The following is an 18,639-nucleotide window of genomic DNA, read 5'->3' on the forward strand; positions in this document are numbered from 1 at the left end:
TTCTGGATCATCAAATACCTAAATGGGGATATCCTATCTAATAAAAGAGTAATATGCAAATTGACCATCACTCCAACACACAAGATGGCTGCCCCCATGTGGACACAAGATGGCCACCACAAGAAGGCCACCACAAGATGGCCAGCAGGGGAGGGCAGTTGGGAGGGACCAGGCCTACAAGAGAGGGCAGTTGGGGGCGATCAGGCCAGCAAGGGAGGGCAGTTGGAGGGGACCAGGCCTGCAGGGGAGGGCAGTTGGGAAGGACCAGGCCTGCAAGGGAGGGCAGTTGGGGGCAATCAAGCAATCAAGCCTCCAGAGGCGGGAAGTTGGGGGCAACTGGGCCTGCAGGCAAGGGCAGTTAGGGGTGTCCAGGCCAGCAGAGAAGTTGGGGGCAACTGGGCCTGCAGGGAAGGGCAGTTGGGGGGTGGGGTGCCCAGGCCTGCAGGGGAGAGCACTTGGAAGGGACCAGGCCTGCAGGGGAGGGCAGTTTGGGGGGACCAGGCCTGTAGGGGAGGGCAGTTTGGGAGGACCAGGCCTGCAGGGGAGGGCAGTTGGGGATGACCAGGCTGGCAGGGGAGGGCAGTTAGGGGTGACCAGGCCAGCAGGGGAGGGCAGTTAGGGGCAATCAGGCTGGCAGGGGAGCAGTTAGGCATCAATCAGGCTGGCAGGGGAGTGGTTAGGGGGTGATCAGGCTGGCAGGCAGAAGCGGTTAGGGGCAATCAGGAAGGCAGGCAGGCGAGCGGTTGGGAGCCAGCAGTCCTGGATTGTGAGAGGGATGTCCCAGATTGGAGAGGTTATAGGCTGGGCTGAGGGACACCACCCCCCCCCCCCCCCACATGTACATGAATTTCGTGCATTGGGCCTCTAGTCTATAATAATGTCAACAATAAAAATAAAGTTTAAAAAATAAAAATAAAATAAAATATATTGTACCTGGATTTTCACATAGAAATAAAGATGACTCGGCAGTGCCCTGGGCCATCCCAGATCTGTCTCTTGTTTCAACAGTGTTTGGACAGAACAGACCCGGGGACGCCCCTTCTTCGAGCCTCCGATCACTCTCCAGCGTCTTATCCAGTCACCACCTTCAGAACCACCTCGGAGACCAGCCAATACACTGCTTTGGTTTTTTTTTCTACCTTAACTCCTTATTGCCGAACAACCATGAGCTCCCAAATTCGTCAGAATTATTCCACTGAGGTGGAGGCTGCGGTCAACTGCCGGGCCAACCTGCATCTGTGGGCCTCCCACACCTGCCTCTCTCTGGGCTTCTATTTCCACCAACGATGTGGCTCTCAAGGCCGTGGGCTGTGTCTTCCTCAAGTTGGTGGAGAAGAAGCTGAGGGCGCTGAGCGTCTCTTAAAGATGCAAAAGCAGCACGGTGGCTGCATTCTCTTACAGGACGTGCTGAAGCCTCCCCAAGGTGGTGGGAAAAACTCAGGATGCTGCCCTGGCCTTAGAGAGGAACCTGAACCAGCCCTGGGTTCTGCCCGCAGACTCTCACCTCTGTGACTTCCTTGAGAACCACTTCATGGGTGAGGAGGTGAAACTCATCAAGAAAATGGGCTACACCTGACGAATATCCCCGGGCTGGCCGGCCTCCAGACTGGGCTGGGCTCACCCTCAAGCATGACCTAGGAGCCTCTGGAGCCCAGAGGCCTTTGAGGGGCCCCTCTGCGTTCCCCTGGTGTCTGGCTTTTACCTGAGCCTCTCCCTGAAACTACTAGTCATTCTTTGAACCACCCTGAAGCCTCTCCCATGCATGGGACCAAATGAAACAATAAAGCTTTTTACAGCAAAAAATAAATAAGTAAATAAATAAACAAAGATGACTCCTGTTTTGTCAAAGACTGTTACATATGGGCCAAGTGAACAGCTCTGTATTATTTTTATCTTGCATACTAAACAGTTTCCTCTGTATTCAAGAAATTTGTTTATCTCATTGATCCATCGAAGAACTTCAGACTTCATCCTTTGAATACAGGCAGGCTTATAAAATATAATATTCACCTTAAAATAAAATATTTCCCTCAATGTGAGAAATTAAGGAGATAGAAAAGGCAGTGTTCTCCACTGAGATGCTGTTTGTAGACCCCTTGAGACACACAATAGTCATTCAAGATAACTCAGGGCTTTGAGAAAAACACAGTGACTTTCTTTTATTTTCTTTTTCCTTTTCTGTCTTTCTTAACCACTCTGTTACCACGAGGAAGAACTTGAATATAGGTTTTCTTCGATTACTTGAGTAAAAGACAGATTCTATTTAATGTTATAGCTGAAGAAACAACTAGAAATTTAATACAGTAGTTTGGCTAAACAAAATGAGAATTATTTAGAATTTATCAAAACAGTATGTTGATAGTCTTTTTTACTTTTTAAAGTAAATATGAGACAATGGATAGCTTTAGAACAAGCTAACTTTACTATGATTCAGGCATGTGCAACTGGTACAGTTCAGTAGTAACAAAAATGACTCAAACCAATGTACTATAGGCCAGAAACTTAAGTTACAAAATGTATCAATATTACAATTAACACAGATAAGTATAAACCATTGCTCAGATTCTGCATATTAAAAAAAAACATAAACTTTATGCAACAATTGAAATTATGCATTTCTACTCAGATTATTAGAGCATATTACAAACACACATAAACCTAAAAAGTTGTGGTCACATTTTGGTTTTGTTCCAGTGATGCGCAATCACATGAAATGTTACATCCATTTTGTGTGAAATAAACATTTGGCTGAAGTCTAGTCAGTAGCTGCTGAGTTCAAAATATTTCCATTAAAATGTTTAGAGTAAAATAATCCTAAACATCCTAGTGAGAGTCCTTACAAAAAGTCCTTATGAATTATAGAAATAGAAGCATTTAGGAAATTTCAGTGTATTTTGCTTTTTTTTTTTTTTTTTTAACACGAGTAAACAAATACTGGGTTTAAAGTGCAGCTTCTTTCTCCTCTCCCTGGGATTCTCCCTCCTTCCAAGATCAGTTCTGTGTTAATTGTTAGAATCTCCAGGGAGGTTGGAAACAAAGGAGTGACAGTCAAGTCTGTTTGTCTCTCTGCTTGTCCCGAAAGTCAGTGATGGCCTTCCACAGTGTGCAGAGCATCCCTCCCCTGTTTAAAGACACAAGAACATGGGGAAGGGAACACTTCATTCCAACACTGCCCTTGTAAAAGAAAAGTGACTGCTTAGCTTTCAAACGGCTCTGATCAGAACATGAAGATCCCAAAGTCTTATTAGTCATTACGTGTTCTTTTTGTACATATTTTCTCATCATCCCCCCATGCCTTTCCTTTCCACTCCCACAATCTACCAGGTCCCAAAGCAAAAAGGTTTTCAGCCTTTTTGAAATGTCTTTGTTAGACAAAGATGGGCTGGTGTTGAGAAAATTATGCATATGCTTGGCCAGATAAAAAAAAATTATTACAGGAAACTCTATCAGATTATACCAGGTATTTAGATGGCAAATCAGCACCCCATCCTAATATTTCCAAGTACAGTACAATCATGAACAAAATTGGGGGATTTGTTTAAGGCAGCTTAAGAATAACTGCATGGTCTTAGTCTGAATTATTATCAAAAATATTCTTCCAGTTGATTTGCATTTACTAATATGGAAATATTAGTTATTAAGGTTCTCAATAATAGTCTAGTCTGGTCCAACCAACTCAGTTTACTCAGAGCAACTGAGAACCAAAGAGGTCGGCCCAGGATTGCAGGGTCCCAGACTTCCTGATCTCAGCCCAGGACTCTTGCCATCAGGACAACTGAACAGAAAGAAAAGTGATACCTTAGTCTCAGGCCTTTTAAGTCATCACGTGTAACACAGTAGAGAACATCCGCTAGTGAATAATCCTCAGCCAAAAACTGTGGATAAAGTAATATATGCATAAAAATTAGATATTTTATACACCTTTAATAGCAAACTCTATCCATAATGTAAACACTGGCAATAATTAAAAATGAATTTAAAAGCAAATCCACTAAAAATATAACCTTCTGGAATTATTAGTAGAAAGTTCCCTCCTATGACAAAATAATTACAAAGAGATACATCCATGACTTACAAATGCAGGAAAAGTATAAGCAACAGAATTTCTAAATGGCCGTCCAATTACATGTGCTGCTCAGAAGATAATGGTTGTCTTTACGAGGTTTGCTGCTGGTAGCTTTATTTTTCTCGAGTAGATAAGAAGTGTTCCAGAAAAAGTAGTGCTTACACTTAATTCTGAACTTACTTTACATGTCTCATAAAAGGTACTTTCAAATAATTATTAGAAAATCAGAGCCCTGAATTTAAAATGAAGCTTTTAATTTTAATTCTAAAAAATGGGGGCAATGATTTTAGAGGATCATCAGTTGCTACTCCTTAATTGAGATCTGAGTCCCAGTAAGAGGGATATTTTGGAGAACTTGATTGCATGCATTACTTTGCACAGGCACGAGAGTTGTTTAAATGTATGTAGCAGTAAGTTATTAAATGCAGATTTCTAAGGAGACCCCATATTTTAGTGGTCTAATAAATTATCAAGTCAAAAAAAAGGACATCTTTATTCACAGTTATTTTTAAGATTTAAATATAAAACTGAAATCTAATACTGTATTAAGATACCTTTTCTACAAAATAATAAAAATATAACATCTTACTGTGTGAATATGTGTATACATATATGTAGTCTTAAACATAAACAAATGCTATTCATGCTGATTACGAAGTCCATAAGGAGCAGAGAAGAATTGGGTTATTATAGATATAATATGGCTTATACAGGAAGTGTTCCTGATGTAAGTTCACTAAATAGATCTATTTTATTACATAAAGAGCCAATGCCCAGTGGAGTTTAATAATGTCACAAGAGAATTAAAAAGTTAATACACAAAAGAGAGAATTATTTTAGTTCTGTCTTGATTTCTACACTTTTCATTATTTTCAATTCAAAAATATAAAATTCCTTAGGGGTCCTGGATGACAAAGATGATTGTTTGCAAATGCTGCACTTGAATGATTTCCCCTTCTTGTCTGCCCGCCCAATACATATAGATGGTCCAGTTTATTCCTATATATTTACCACCTTCTCAAAGCACCTTCCCCAACCTCTCCCTCCCTCTGTCTCATAACATCTGATAACCTTTCTTTCACAGCATTTACCAGAGCATCATTATACTTTTATCTGTGGAATTATTTGATTATTGTCTGCCTACCCTAGTCTATAGGCCTTAGGAGGGCAGCGTGGGGTCTGAGTTGCTCAGCAGTGTATCCCCTGTGCCTAGCATATAGTGGACACCTAACATTATGAAATGAAATGAAATAATGCTTGTCCCACAGTTTTCTCTACCTGACTTATAGTGTCTTCATCAGCTCCATTTTCTCTCAGCCAGTCAGTAAGTTTAGAATCTTCAGTATTTCTGCCAGCGGTTGAGTGATGTGCAGGCGATCCAGGAATATCTAGGAGAGAATTGGGGGAAAGGGAAGCATTCTTAGCTTCACCTAAGAGAGGTAATTAATACTTCAAAAGATTTTGCTCTAAATAATTAATAGAAACAATCAAGATTGGCAGTATGAACTATAAATAAAATGTTTAAAGAGTATTTAATCTACTAAGAAATGGAGAGTCAGTAGCAAGAATGTAATGATACTCCCACCTTTAACTTTCACATCAATTTTATAGTATCTTAGAATAAACTTTGTGTACCAAATTGTACTGTTTTTCATGCAACTAAGACGAGTGTAATTAACCAGATAATTATAATAATCTTTTCCCACTATTTGCAATAATATGAAAAAAGCTAGAATACACAGAATACAAATGCAAAAATGACAAAAACAGTATTATTTTCTTCTAGTTATCTCATTATGAAATCTTTAAAAAGAAAAAAGTGGAGAGCCCTATTTACTCAATAATTTATAATCTCAGGAAAAGATGGCTATGAATCATCTTATTTTTACTGCACTTAGAAGAAATGATAATTTGCTACAATTAAGAATTAAAAGCAATCTCTATTTGTAGTTGTGGTACAAGTAACAGATGCTGATTAAGCCATGAAATGAAACTGCCTGTTGGCTTTGCTTTCTGTGGAAGCCTGGTTGAACAGTTTTCCTTGAAAATTTTCTTATTCACCTATTGGTTGGGACTTAAGCTTCAGGTGTTTAATTTCTTGGTCCTTTTCTTCAATCGCATAATGAAGGAGTGCTTGTAATTCTTTCTCTTTCTGAACCAATGCTTCCAGTAATCTGCAGAAGAAAATTATAGTGATTGACAAAATAATAAAGCTGGTGCAGCCAGAGTGACCTTCTATTCCAGGGCTTCTCAAGCAACAGTGAGCAGACACCCTGGCACTTCACTGAAATGCAGATTCTGATCCAGTAGCTCTGGGAGGTCTGGGATTCTGAGTTTCCAAGGAGCTCCCAGGCGGTACTCCTGTTGCTGGTCCACAGATTCCATGTTGAGCAGCAAAGCTCTAGAAGAGTGTGCTTCCAGACCAGAATTCAAAACCTCCATCCCCAACTGTCCGCCCCATCTTCAGAGATGTTGTTCTATCGTTTCTTTTATGCCCATAAATGGCAAAAAAAAAAAATTATACTGTTATTTGTTTAGTTTAACAGACCTATATTTTACATGTATGGCCCCTTATCAAAAAACATTGGTCAGGCCAAAACCGGTTTGGCTCCGTGGATAGAGCGTCGGCCTGGGGACTCAAGGGTCCCAGGTTCGATTCCGGTCAAGGGCATGTACCTTGGTTGCGGGCACATCCCCAGTAGGAGGTGTGCAGGAGGCAGCTGATCGATGTTTCTCTCTCATCGATGTTTCTAGCTCTCTATCCCTCTCCCTTCCTCTCTGTGAAATATCAATAAAATATATTAAAAATAAAAAAAAATAAAAAACATTGGTCAGTATGGGTAATACAGTAATCAATGCAAAGGAGAAAGGTGGTCATTTTTTAAAACTATGAATATTTGAGAAGTAACTATAGGTGAGGCCACCTATAGTATCTGGCACATGATTCAATAAATGTTACTGATCACTGTGGTTGTTACTATTATTCCTCTCCCTTCTAAGGGAGTGGCGAAGTGAGTTAAAGGATAGCTGTGTTCCTGGTACATTCAGTTCCTAGTTGGCATCTAATGCATTTTTCAAAGAAACAAGGAGAAACTAAGGTATCGTTTATACCATGGCCCTTACCCATGGAAGGTTCATCATGAGAGCCAACTGATAACCTACTTGCCTTTTCTAGCACTGTTCTCTGTCGAAACGTTCCAAGTGATGAAGACAGATGTTCTGATTTTTTAGAGAACTATCTTTGAGTAATTTGATTAGGAATTATAATTTTAAGATATATAATTATCCATAAGATTTTCAGGATAAATTGTTGCACACACTATAGCTCTTTGAAAACTGCATTTCATTTTCTGAGCATTGATAGATTTAACTCAGGACCAGATTCTTTTGTTTCTGCATCAGCTATCATGTGCTGAAAGGCAGCACCTAGGGCAACTGAATTACAGCTCTGGGAACGTCCAGGTTCAGCCTGTACTTCCTATGCAAACTTGGACAAATTACTTCACCCTGCTGGGCTTCAGTTTTGTCATTTGTTAAAAGGTAAAAGGAAAATTTCCTGGAAGAATTACTGTGAGCATTAAATGAGACAACATAGCTAAAATGCTTGGCCTTTAATAATGGCGATTCTGTTGCCTGCTGCAGTCTCAGGCCCTGGAAAAGAGCCCTCCCAGGGCTCAGGAGGGTTTCTTTCCTGACCCCTGTCTCCCCCTCTCTATCCCCAACAGGACACAGAAAACTGTGGCCCTCGGGTAGGAGAAAGGAACCTTGTAGAGTAGGCAGGGGAGGCAAAATAAAAGGAAAACAAATGGGGGCAGCCAGAGAAGGCATTTGAGGAAGACAGGTTATTTACAGTAAGCGGTGAACAATAAGGCGGAATTAAGAACTGAAAGTGGAGGGAGGGAAGGATGAAGGGAGATTTTTATTTACTCCGACAGGAATGATATTCAAAGAAATGGATAGCAAGCTCAGTATGAATTTTTAACTTGGCAGTTTTTTGATCTGGTATATATTTTTGTCTGCCTTGCTCATCTACATGTATGGAATAGTGATGGTACCGGTATATTCTTATTGTTTCCTCAAAGACCACAGTGAAACTTTCTAGAATCTAACCAATGGCTGTCCAGACTCTATTATTTCCTTTTTATCTTTAAAACCAGAACCTAACATTGGAAGCAAAGTATTGATAGGCCACCTCATTTGTCCCAAATCCATCTCTCAAAATTATTTATTTTCAGCTATATCCAGTCCATCAGTTTTGTTTTTACTTTGTCTTCAGTACCATTAGTAGGAAAATCCTTAGAAACCAAGGCATTTGCTGCCTCCGTTCCAGAAGTTTGGCAAGGAACTGTGAACTTTTTAACTCGGATGGGTGGGGACAGGTAATTCCAGAATTGTAGAATAGGAAAATTAGATAACCATTCCGCTCCTCCTGAGTTAGATTTGAACTAAATTCATTACTGTCCCACCTCTCTGTGTGAAGTTAATTATCGTCAGGACATTTTATGTAAGCAAATGTTTAAATGTAAGTAAATGTGGACGAAAGGGGCCACTTGCTAACCTGACAAGCTCAGGGGAGGCCTGCATGGCGGTCTTGCAAACTCAGAGACCTAAAGTAACCACAAAGGATGGCCTGAAATTAAACTTTAACTAAAAGCAGTTATGGTGGGTAGTCACCTCCTAGGCCAGCATCTTCCCTGACAAGGTCAACCTTTACCTTAACCGAGCCTATCTGTCTTTTTGCACCTATGATAACATATCCTTGAAATGTCAGGGTAACCTGAACTTCCCTTTTTTCCAGACCCCTCAGGCTACAACCAAATGCCCTTGGCACCAAGACAGGAGCCATAAATTCCTTCATTGTTATTGTTATCATATTAATTGTCGACTTTTAACTATCCTGCACCCACCTAAGTATGTGTCTATCATTTTACTTTTTTTTTTTTAAAATATATTTTATTGATTTGTTACAGAGAGGAAGGAAGAGGGATAGAGAGTTAGAAACATCGATGGGAGAGAAACATCGATCAGCTGCCTCTTGCACACCTCCTATTGGGGATGTGCCCGCAACCAAGGTACATGCCCTTGACTGGAATCGAACCTGGGACCCTTCAGTCCGCAGGCGACGCTCTACCCACTGAGCCAAACCGGTCAGGGCTATCATTTTACTTTTTATCCAATCTCAGAGGTCCGCCCCCCCCCCCCCCCCCGCTTTAATCTATCACCAATAGATTTCATGTAACACATCTACATCTTCTTTTATTGCAATGTATAAAAGTAGATGAAAAACCACCATTCTCTGTAGCATTATCCCAATACACTGAGAGATTCTACTTCCCAAGCAATTATCGACAGTTTGGCTCAAATAAACTCACACAAATTCTTTGCAGGTTTGAAAGTTTTTATGTTAACATAAAACAGAAATTCTAAAGCCATTTTGTTACTTTTCCCATTTAGTATTATTGATCTAATAATCAAGAGCTGGATAAACCTGATTTACTTTCATCGGTAATTATCCTAACACAGTGACTCAACTGGCAAGCTGTAAAAATTTTTAACACATGCAATATCTGACTATTTAGTCAGGGGCACTAACCTGTTTTCCCTTAGATTGTCAAATTAAGTAACAACAGCCAACACAACAACAGCTGTCTGGTGTGAATGATTCAAAATTATATCTATTTTTTGGTGTGCCCCAGAATTTTAGTAATTGGTTTATGTGTGCCATGAGATGAAAAAGGTTGAAAATTGTTGTCCTAAATATAAGATTTCTAACATGAGGGCTACAACCTTTTCTTAAAACACACTAACACTTTTTCTAAGCTTGTTTTGCAATAAATGTACCCCAATACGTCAGGTAATATTCAACTGAAAAACAAAGGGTCAGTATAGGCATGACCAGTCCATTACTGCCGTTGCTTAGGACTTGTGCCACAGCAGCTGCCCTCTCTTTAATCACATGAAGTGAATGTTGGGCCTCGGCTCACTTTTCTGGGGGTGATGGAGAAGCTGTGGGAGATATTCCTAGAAAAAGATAAAGGAGGCTGATAATCCTATAGATTTCACCAATTTAAGTGTAAATATGTAGAGAAAAAGCATAACTGTGTGGGCTTTTGTGAAAAATGCAATTCCTCCTAATGCAATAAAGAAATGTGGCAAAGCCTAGTCTTTTTACAGAGATGGGCAGATGTGGGCAGCAGGCCTTCAGCTAGCTGATACCCTCAGAAAATGGTGAGGCCTTGAAGAGGGCGGCTGGCGAAGAGCAGCCCTTGGGCACTGTAGATGGCACAAGCATGGTGGACAGAGGGCGGGGACAGGGTGGTAAGACAGGAAACGCAGATGGGCGAAGGAGAGATGGAAATGGCTACATTTAATTTAGGAGAGGCAGGTTCTATTGACATAAGCCTCAGTTCTGTAGACAGAAGGTTTTAGGGCCAGGGGAGCAAATATACCAGCTCATTGGTAAATAAAGTAGCTTTACTGTCTGTAAAATTCTGACTGGAAGCCAAGGGCAGAGTGGGGTGGGTGGCTGGACCAAAACAGTAATGAGTGAACTTCCCCCTCTGGAGATCAGTAAAGGGTATAGAAACCAACTCCATTCAGGATCGGAGGACAGAGAGTCAACTAAAGAGAAGTGACTAAAGTTACTACCTACTGTAAAAGATGGAGTATCCTAACTGATTATTTATTACTTGAGAAAAGGAGGAAATAAGGGACACAATGATTAAGACAGACATGTCAAAGGCCAAAAAGACTCAAACTCTTTTCTATTAAGCAGTAGAGATGGCCAGTAAAGAGCTGGGGAAAACCTCAAAGGACAAGATTGGGGTATGGAAGTCTGAAAGCCACTTTCCCTTTATTCAGAAGGATTTCTATATGCACATCATGGAAGATATGTTTGGAGTTACTTAATCGTGCAACTGCAATTCATGTTTCTAAATATAGGGTGAGTTTTGTACTACTTGTATTAAGCTTGATATTCAAGCTTAACCTTAGAAACGTAAACTTATAAGCAGAAATACATGTTTTACCTCCCTGGTGAACAATTAGAATTTTCAACTAAGGTTTCTAAATATTTGAACAACTTTTATTGATTTGCTAAAAACAAAAAAAATTTTTTTCACTGTAATCCCAGTTGCCCACATGTCAACTGTAGCCGGCACAGGAAGCTATAAATCATCAAGAGTCAGACCTTGAACTGTGCCAACATCTGTGAAGAACCGGAAATATTTACTGTTCACTTAATAACCTGATCATGTAGCTTCTATGTTATCAAACTCCAAAGAAAAATTAAACTCCAGATATGACTCACCATATTAAAAATAAAATAGAATCACACATGTAGTCAACTGATCATCCTTTTAAGGTTCTAAAATGCAAAGCTTTTGCACCATTAGTTTTATCTCCTCAAGAACAGAGACCTTCCTCTCCTGAAAGAACTTGATATTCCAAATCCTGGGCTTTGAAGAACACGGGCTTTCTGTCTGTCTTTCAGCTATCTGTTGGACGGCACATGCTGCTCCGAGTCTGTGTCCAAGGCAGTCCATGAGGTTACACCAAAGTAACTCCAAAAGCCTCAGTGCAATGGGTGATAAAGCAGTGGTTAAGGAAAAGGTGCTGGGGGCTTGAATTGGTAGAAACAAAAAATGTATTTGACTAAAGAGACTAAAATAAATCTCCCTCCCTCTCTCTCTCTCTCTCTCTCTCTCTCTCTCTCTCTCTCTCTCTCACACACACACACACACACACACACACACAAAGAAAGGCTTTAAATCAAGTTTACATGGATAGGATAAAGGAATCATATTTTGTATTTTCTGTGGACCAAACTGTAAAGTAGACCCAAAACACATGTACTTAAAGTCAGAAAAAAGAAACCTACCCGTGTTAGAATAGGACTTACCTATTAGTTTCTATTTTCATTCTTCCAAGCTGTACATTCAGTGATCGGTGAGCATTCTGGGAATTGTGGGATACAGTAGAACTGAGCGTGCTCACCCCTGAGGTAGCCACAGCATCTTCAAGAATGGCATGAGGTCTTCTGACAATTCGATTTGGAGGCTGTTCCTCATGGTCATCTTCTGCATCCAAGTCTTCTTGATCTGCTGTATCACTCTCAGATGCAAGGCTAAAATGTGGCCTCAGTTCTGTCAAGCATAATATCAACAACAGTGTTATTAAAACATGACCGATTGCCTTAATTTCTTAAGACATGGATGTCATCTTCCCTGCTGTCAATAAGATTTACATTCCAAACTGATTTTCCAAAAGTGAGGATGGATTTCTGTGCAGTAATTCAGGTTTGTTCTGCCAGTGAATTTACAAAATTCACAAGATATATAAAGTCAATGATTTACCTCAAAAAGAAGAAATATTCACACAGCACATAAGATAAATGCTAAAATCAGAAAGGCACTTATATAAAAACAGAAAAATTTATTTATACAAGTAGAATTCATTTTTTTAGATTATATGATATCTGGTAACTATTAACTCAGAAATGAGGAAACAGATATAGAGAGATGATCTAAACCAGCCGTGGGCAAACTACGGCCCGCGGGCCGGATCCGGCTGTTCTATCCGGTTCTCTTGCTCTCCCCTCCGCTCCTTTACTTTGAATTTATATTAGTTCACACAAACACTCCATCCATGCTTTTGTTCCGGCCCTCCGGTCCAGTTTAAGAACCATTGTGGCCCTCGAGTCAAAAAGTTTGCCCACCCCTGAACAAATGTAAGTACACAGAATGCTTTTTGCCTGTAACAGTCAAAATGTAAGGGGATAGGAGGGGGCTACTGAAAATGCCACATGCTTATATTCACTTTAGCAGGACTATCTGAAAGTCACAGAGGTTCTCCCCAAAAGAAAAGCACATTCATACAACATTTTGCCTAGATTTCCTGAGGGCTCACAGACACCCTGAAGCCTGTCCCAAGAGTCCATGAACCACAGATGTGTGGGGGAGAGGGCTCTGGAGGGAGTGATGAAGACCCCATCCCACCACTCCAATACAGTCACTCTGGCAAGACAACCAGAGGCTCAGTAGTTGCCAAATCTTCTAGGTAACTCTCTTTCCTTACCTTACCCGACCTATGTATAGTTAGTACCTTCCTCGAAATCTTTGGCTGCTGCTTCTCTTCTTCAGAGCCTTTTTGCCTACGACCTGCCTTTAAAAGCTGGAACTTGGAAATCTATCCTTCACTTTTTCATGTTTCTATTTACTCTATATGGGTGAGCTCATTAAAATCTATGAAGGTTAAATACTTGTAATGTGGGGATAACAAAGTATATTTCTGGCCCTGATCCTCTTACATCCAACACCTCCTAGATATTCCTGTTGGGCAGGCACTTAAATTCAACAATCAAAACAGGAACTCACTGTTTTTCATAACAAAAACCAGAGTGCCCTTTTTAGGGTCAAGTTTATGTAGCCCTGACTTCTTTTATCTCTCTCTGTTTATTTATTTATTTTTTTACTTTTTTGAAGGTTAAAATGTACATGACACAAAATTCACCATTTTTCACCATTTCTAAGTGTACAAATTGTAGTGTTGGGTACATGCATATTGTTGTTCAACCATTCTCCAGAACTTTTTTATCTTACAAAATTGAAACACTATACCCATTAAACAACTCTCCAATTTCCCCCTCCCCCATATCCTTGGCAACCACTATTCTAATTTCTGTTTCTATGAATTTGATTACTATAGATCCCTCATATAATCAGAATCATACAGTACTTGTCTTTTTGAGATGGGCTTATTTCACTTAGCATAATATCCTTAAGGTTCATCCATGTTGTAGTGTGTGTTGAAATTTCCTTCCTTTTAAGGCTGAATAATATTCTACTGTATGTATGTACCACATCTTCTTTATCCATTCATCTGTCAATGGACACTTCCACCTCTTCCACCTCTTGAATAATGCTGCTATGAACTTGGCTGTACAAATAACTTTGAGATCCTGCTTTCAATTCTTTTGGATATATACTCAGAAAAGTAATTGCTGGATCATATGGTAATTCTATTTTTAATTTTTTGAGGAGCCACTACTGTTTTCCATAGTGGCTGCACCATCTTACAACCCCAAATAAAGGTTCCAATTTCAGCACATCTGTGCCCTTTATCTTTTAAGATTTATCAAAATCCACCTCTACTCTGCTTTCTGCATTATCAATTTCCAAATTCTCTTTCCAAAATTCCATTTCCTAATTCATCTATAGTAGGAGTGACTCGAAAACAAATGTTTTACTTTGTAAACCCAGCATCTAGTCTGGAGGCCAAGGCATATTAGCCTCTCAAGAAATGTTGGCAGAGCCGAAACCGGTTTGGCTCAGTGGATAGAGCGTCGGCCTGCGGACTGAAAGGTCCCAGGTTCGATTCCGGTCAAGGGCATGTACCTTGGTTGCGGGCATGTCCCCAGTAGGGGGTGTGCAAGAGGCAGCTGATCGATGTTTCTCTCTCATCGATGTTTCTAACTCTCTATCCCTCTCTGTAAAAAATCAATAAAATATATTTAAAAAAAAAAAAAAAAAAAAAAGAAATGTTGGCAGAATGGAGGAGTTATCCTACTAGGATTATCTGTATTTAAGAAGGAAACAAAATAATGAAAACATATTTTACTTTAAAAATAATTTTAAAAAGTAGAGTTCTAGATTAAATTAGAACATAAGATTAGGCCTTTTAAAATTTTCTAAAATTATTCTTAAATTCCTTTTATGGTCTCTAACTGAAAATTTTAAAACAATTAAAGTTTTATAATCCTGTTGACTATAACCTTTTGGGAGGGAAAATTTCTGATATTTAAGTATCCCTTATATTTCCTTAATTCTATATACTTTAAATTATCATTTTATGTATGACTAAAAAAAAATCTCAATTTGAAGAAAGTAGAAAATTATAAACAAATACAATACTTGGTTATTTTGGTCTTTCAACACATTGTAAAATATCCAAATGAGATACAGCATCTGGTCCTTGTCCCCAGAGATAACAAGCTAAAGGAAAACTAGGATGAATATACAAGGAGCCACAGGAGCATGTACAAAGCTAACATGAAATTATAAGTACTAATTAATACAGCCAAAAATATCTTAGATGGTCTCAGGCATAGACCTAGTTACATATATAACTCTGTATGCATGTATTAAGAGTGCTAAGGGGTAAATAAAGCACTTTTGCAATAATTAAAGCTAGTGGTGGCTTACTCTCTGGTGGATTCCTGGAGGAAGAGGGCCTAAGCAGGGTCTGGAGAAGGGGAAAGTCTTGGCTGGTGGAGAGAGAGGGAGAGGCTTTAGAGAAAAGGAAGCTCAAATGGTAGCCCAGAGGCCTCTGAGAAGAAAGGAGAGCAAAGTAGACTGTCAGGAGAGAGCCAAGTGCCAGGAGAAAGGCAGGGACTTGGGGGGGGTGGGGGTGGGGAGGGGCCTGTAACAAGTGGACGGTGATTAATTCATGTGTGGGAAACTAGAGCCAGTGCATTTCCAGAACAACAAGAGGGGATTAAGCAACAATACTATCCCCACCTCCCTACCCCACCCCACCCCACCCTAACCCAACTGGTGTTTGCCCAGAGGAAAATAATTAGATCAACCTGCTTTAACATGGGGTATTTTTGATGCCAAATAAAATCAGTGCACAGGGTATGATACCTACATTAAGATCCTCATATGGTATAGAATGCTGGTCGGTTTACATTCATGTGGACGTGGGTCACATGACTGATTCAGCTTAACAACTGGTAGTAATATCAAGTGTTTCAGCAGGTTTAAAAAATTATTGTTAATATAGGAAGTATGCCTGCATTATCAGTTCTCTCTGCCTAAACACTGCCAACATGGTCTCTATACCAGCATTTCTCCATCTGGTCACCTCCAGCAGCCTGTACTTGATGTTGCCTGTCATCTAATGGCTGATTCTTGAGGACACGTGAGAAAACGGCCTTAGAAAAACCTCTTAAGGAGCTTGCACTGTACTCTCTGTTCCGTATGCTCTTTTTGGAAGAAAGAAGATTGAGCACTTTTTTATTTTTTTACTTTTGATTTTGAAGTAGTCAAGAATATCAAAAAGTTGCAAAAATAGTACAAAAACTTCCCATATCCCCTTTAGCAGCTTGCCCTAACCTGACATCTTATAAAGCTTTGATGCTATCGCCAAAACCAGGAAATTAACATTGATACAATACTATGAACTAATCTACAGACCTTGTTTGAACTTCACCAGTTTTCCCACTGATGTCCTTTTTCTGATCCAAGATCCCACACTGCATTTAGTGCTCAAGTACTGCCTATTTCTTTATCTCCCATGACCTCCACCAGGAGTACTGGCCAGTTATTTTGCACTATGTCATGTTTAGTTCACCAATGTCTTGTCATGATTAGGTTGAGGCTATGCATTTTTGGCAAGAATAGCACAAAGGTGATGCTGTGCCAAGTGCATCACTTTAGGAGGTACATGATGCTGATGTATCTTACTATCAAGATGTTTACCTGGATTGTTTGGTAAAGGTGTCTTCCAGATTCCTCCACTGTAAAGTCACTGTTTTCCCTTTGTAATTAGTAAATATCTTGTGGGGAGATATACTCTGAGATCATTCAAATACCCTGTTTCTCGTCACTCCTTGGCCTACTGATCTTAGCAGCCATGAATGGTTCTTGCCTGAAATTGTTATTACTGTGGTGTTTGCCTAATTTTCTATTTCCCTCATTCCTTCTACTCTTATTAATTGAAATTCTACTAAAACAAAGACTTGCCCCTTCTTCTCCATATATTTATCAATTGATTCAATTACTTATAGCAGTATGGACTCATGGATGTTTAGTTTATTCTATGGGCTAGAATACAATGCATTTTATTTTATTGCTCAAATTGCTCTGGCTTAGACTTTTGGGAACACCTCAAGCTGTTTCCAGTGTCCTTTCAATAAGCCAGCCTCCATCCTTCCTTTTGGGGGCACTTCCTTACTTTTTGGCATCATAAGATGTCCCACATTCATCTTGAATTTCCCCCACTCCAGGCCTTGAATCAAACATTTCTCCAAGAAGCTCTGATTTCTTTTATTAAAGAAACTAGAATGGGCCTTCCTTTCCCTGGGTGCTGGCACCACCTTAGCTCTGGCCGGAGCTGCCTTTCCACCTTCCTACGCTGCTCAGAGGCCTGGAGCAGTGGCGGGGCGGGGGGGGGGGAGGAGGGAGGGGGCCGCATATGCAAATTAACCCTTCATCTTTGTTGGGTTAATTTGCATACTCACTCCTGATTGGCTGGTGGGCGTCGCTAAGGTACAGTAAATTAGCATGTTACTCTTTTATTAGGTAGATGGTGTTTTGAAACCAAGATCTGGGTCCTCTCTACATGTATGTGCTCATGATGACATACTTTTAAATTTGTTGTTTTGTTTAGCATGTCTTTCAAAATTTGGTAGGTTAATTATAGTAATTTGTCACCTAAAAGGAATTTTTATCAGGAGAATATGAAGACAGGCATTTTTAATGTAGCTCCTTTGAATCTTAACTGTATAACAAAATAGGGACATTTAGAATTTTGATGGAACTGTCAAATGCTTAAAATCAGGTCATCTTGTCATACAGACCCATCAATTACATAATGGTAGGTAGTATACAGTACACATTGTCTTCCCCTATCCTGCTAGGAATATAAAAAATACTTTCTCCATGGAATTCTCCTCTAAAATTTCCACTTTAAAAAAATCCTTTCACGCAGTCATTTCAATTGTCATCTGAGACTCCCAGGGGCCTCAAAGACACCAATTTCACAGTGGAAAGACAAATCACTTTCCTTAGCAAACTCTTTTCACAAAAGAAGCGCCTTGTTCCACACATGGGTTGGGTAAAGCAGTGCCCATCACTGGGACACCCTTGGGAGAAGATAGGCCTCTCTGCACTCACCCTATCCCTTTCCTAAATGTCACCGCATTTCACCGTCAGTGTGGTAATCAGTATGCTTTATAAACTTCCTGTTTTGGAAGAATTTTAGATTTACAGAACAGTTGCAAAGGTAAGTCAAAGAATTCCCATATACCTTCCACCCTGCTCCTTTCATACATCTTATATCGCTATATCTGTCAAAAGGAGGAGCACAATTCTATTAGCTAAACTACGGACTTCATTTAGATTCCACTGGTTTTACATTGACGTTCTTTTTCAGTTCCAGGATACAGTCCATTGAATTTAGGCAATCCATTTTAAAAATCTGTCCTGTCCTCATTTGGGCATTGTTTAAATAAAACATATATATATATTTCAGAGAGAGGAAGGGAGAGGGAGAGGGAGAGAGAGACAGAAACATCAATGATGAGAATCATTAATGGGCTGCCTCCTGCATGCCCCCTTCTGGGGATCGAGCTTACAACCCGGGCATGTACCTTGACTGGGAATTGAACCTGGGACCTCTTGGTTCCTGGGTTGACCGCTGAGTCACACCTGGCCGGGCAGGGCATTCTTAATTTAGGTTACTAGTGCATTTTACTTGTGGCCTATATGTATCCCTTTTATTGATACATGCCTATTCCCTTTCACCCCTTGTACTTTTGAGTATGTAATTCCTTTATAGTACATCCCCCACAT

At 40.0% G+C, this 18,639-nt stretch overlaps 1 protein-coding gene across 1 annotated transcript in view; it reads right to left on the reverse strand.

Moving 5' to 3' along the window:
* Positions 1–2,136: 2,136 nt before the first annotated feature.
* Positions 2,137–18,639, reverse strand: part of MAP3K5 (mitogen-activated protein kinase kinase kinase 5) — a 167,488-nt gene continuing 150,985 nt past the window's right edge. The window contains exons 26-30 of the mRNA XM_080665978.1: positions 11,967–12,210; positions 6,128–6,240; positions 5,345–5,454; positions 3,799–3,875; positions 2,137–3,121 (exon numbers count right to left, since the gene is read on the reverse strand). Of these exons, the coding sequence (XP_080522104.1) occupies positions 3,049–3,121; positions 3,799–3,875; positions 5,345–5,454; positions 6,128–6,240; positions 11,967–12,210 (617 nt within the window). The 3' untranslated portion in view covers positions 2,137–3,048. The remainder of the gene's footprint in view (positions 3,122–3,798; positions 3,876–5,344; positions 5,455–6,127; positions 6,241–11,966; positions 12,211–18,639) is intronic.

This window comes from Plecotus auritus (genome assembly GCF_963455305.1).
Source record: "Plecotus auritus genome assembly, chromosome: 4".
Lineage (NCBI taxonomy): Eukaryota > Metazoa > Chordata > Mammalia > Chiroptera > Vespertilionidae > Plecotus > Plecotus auritus.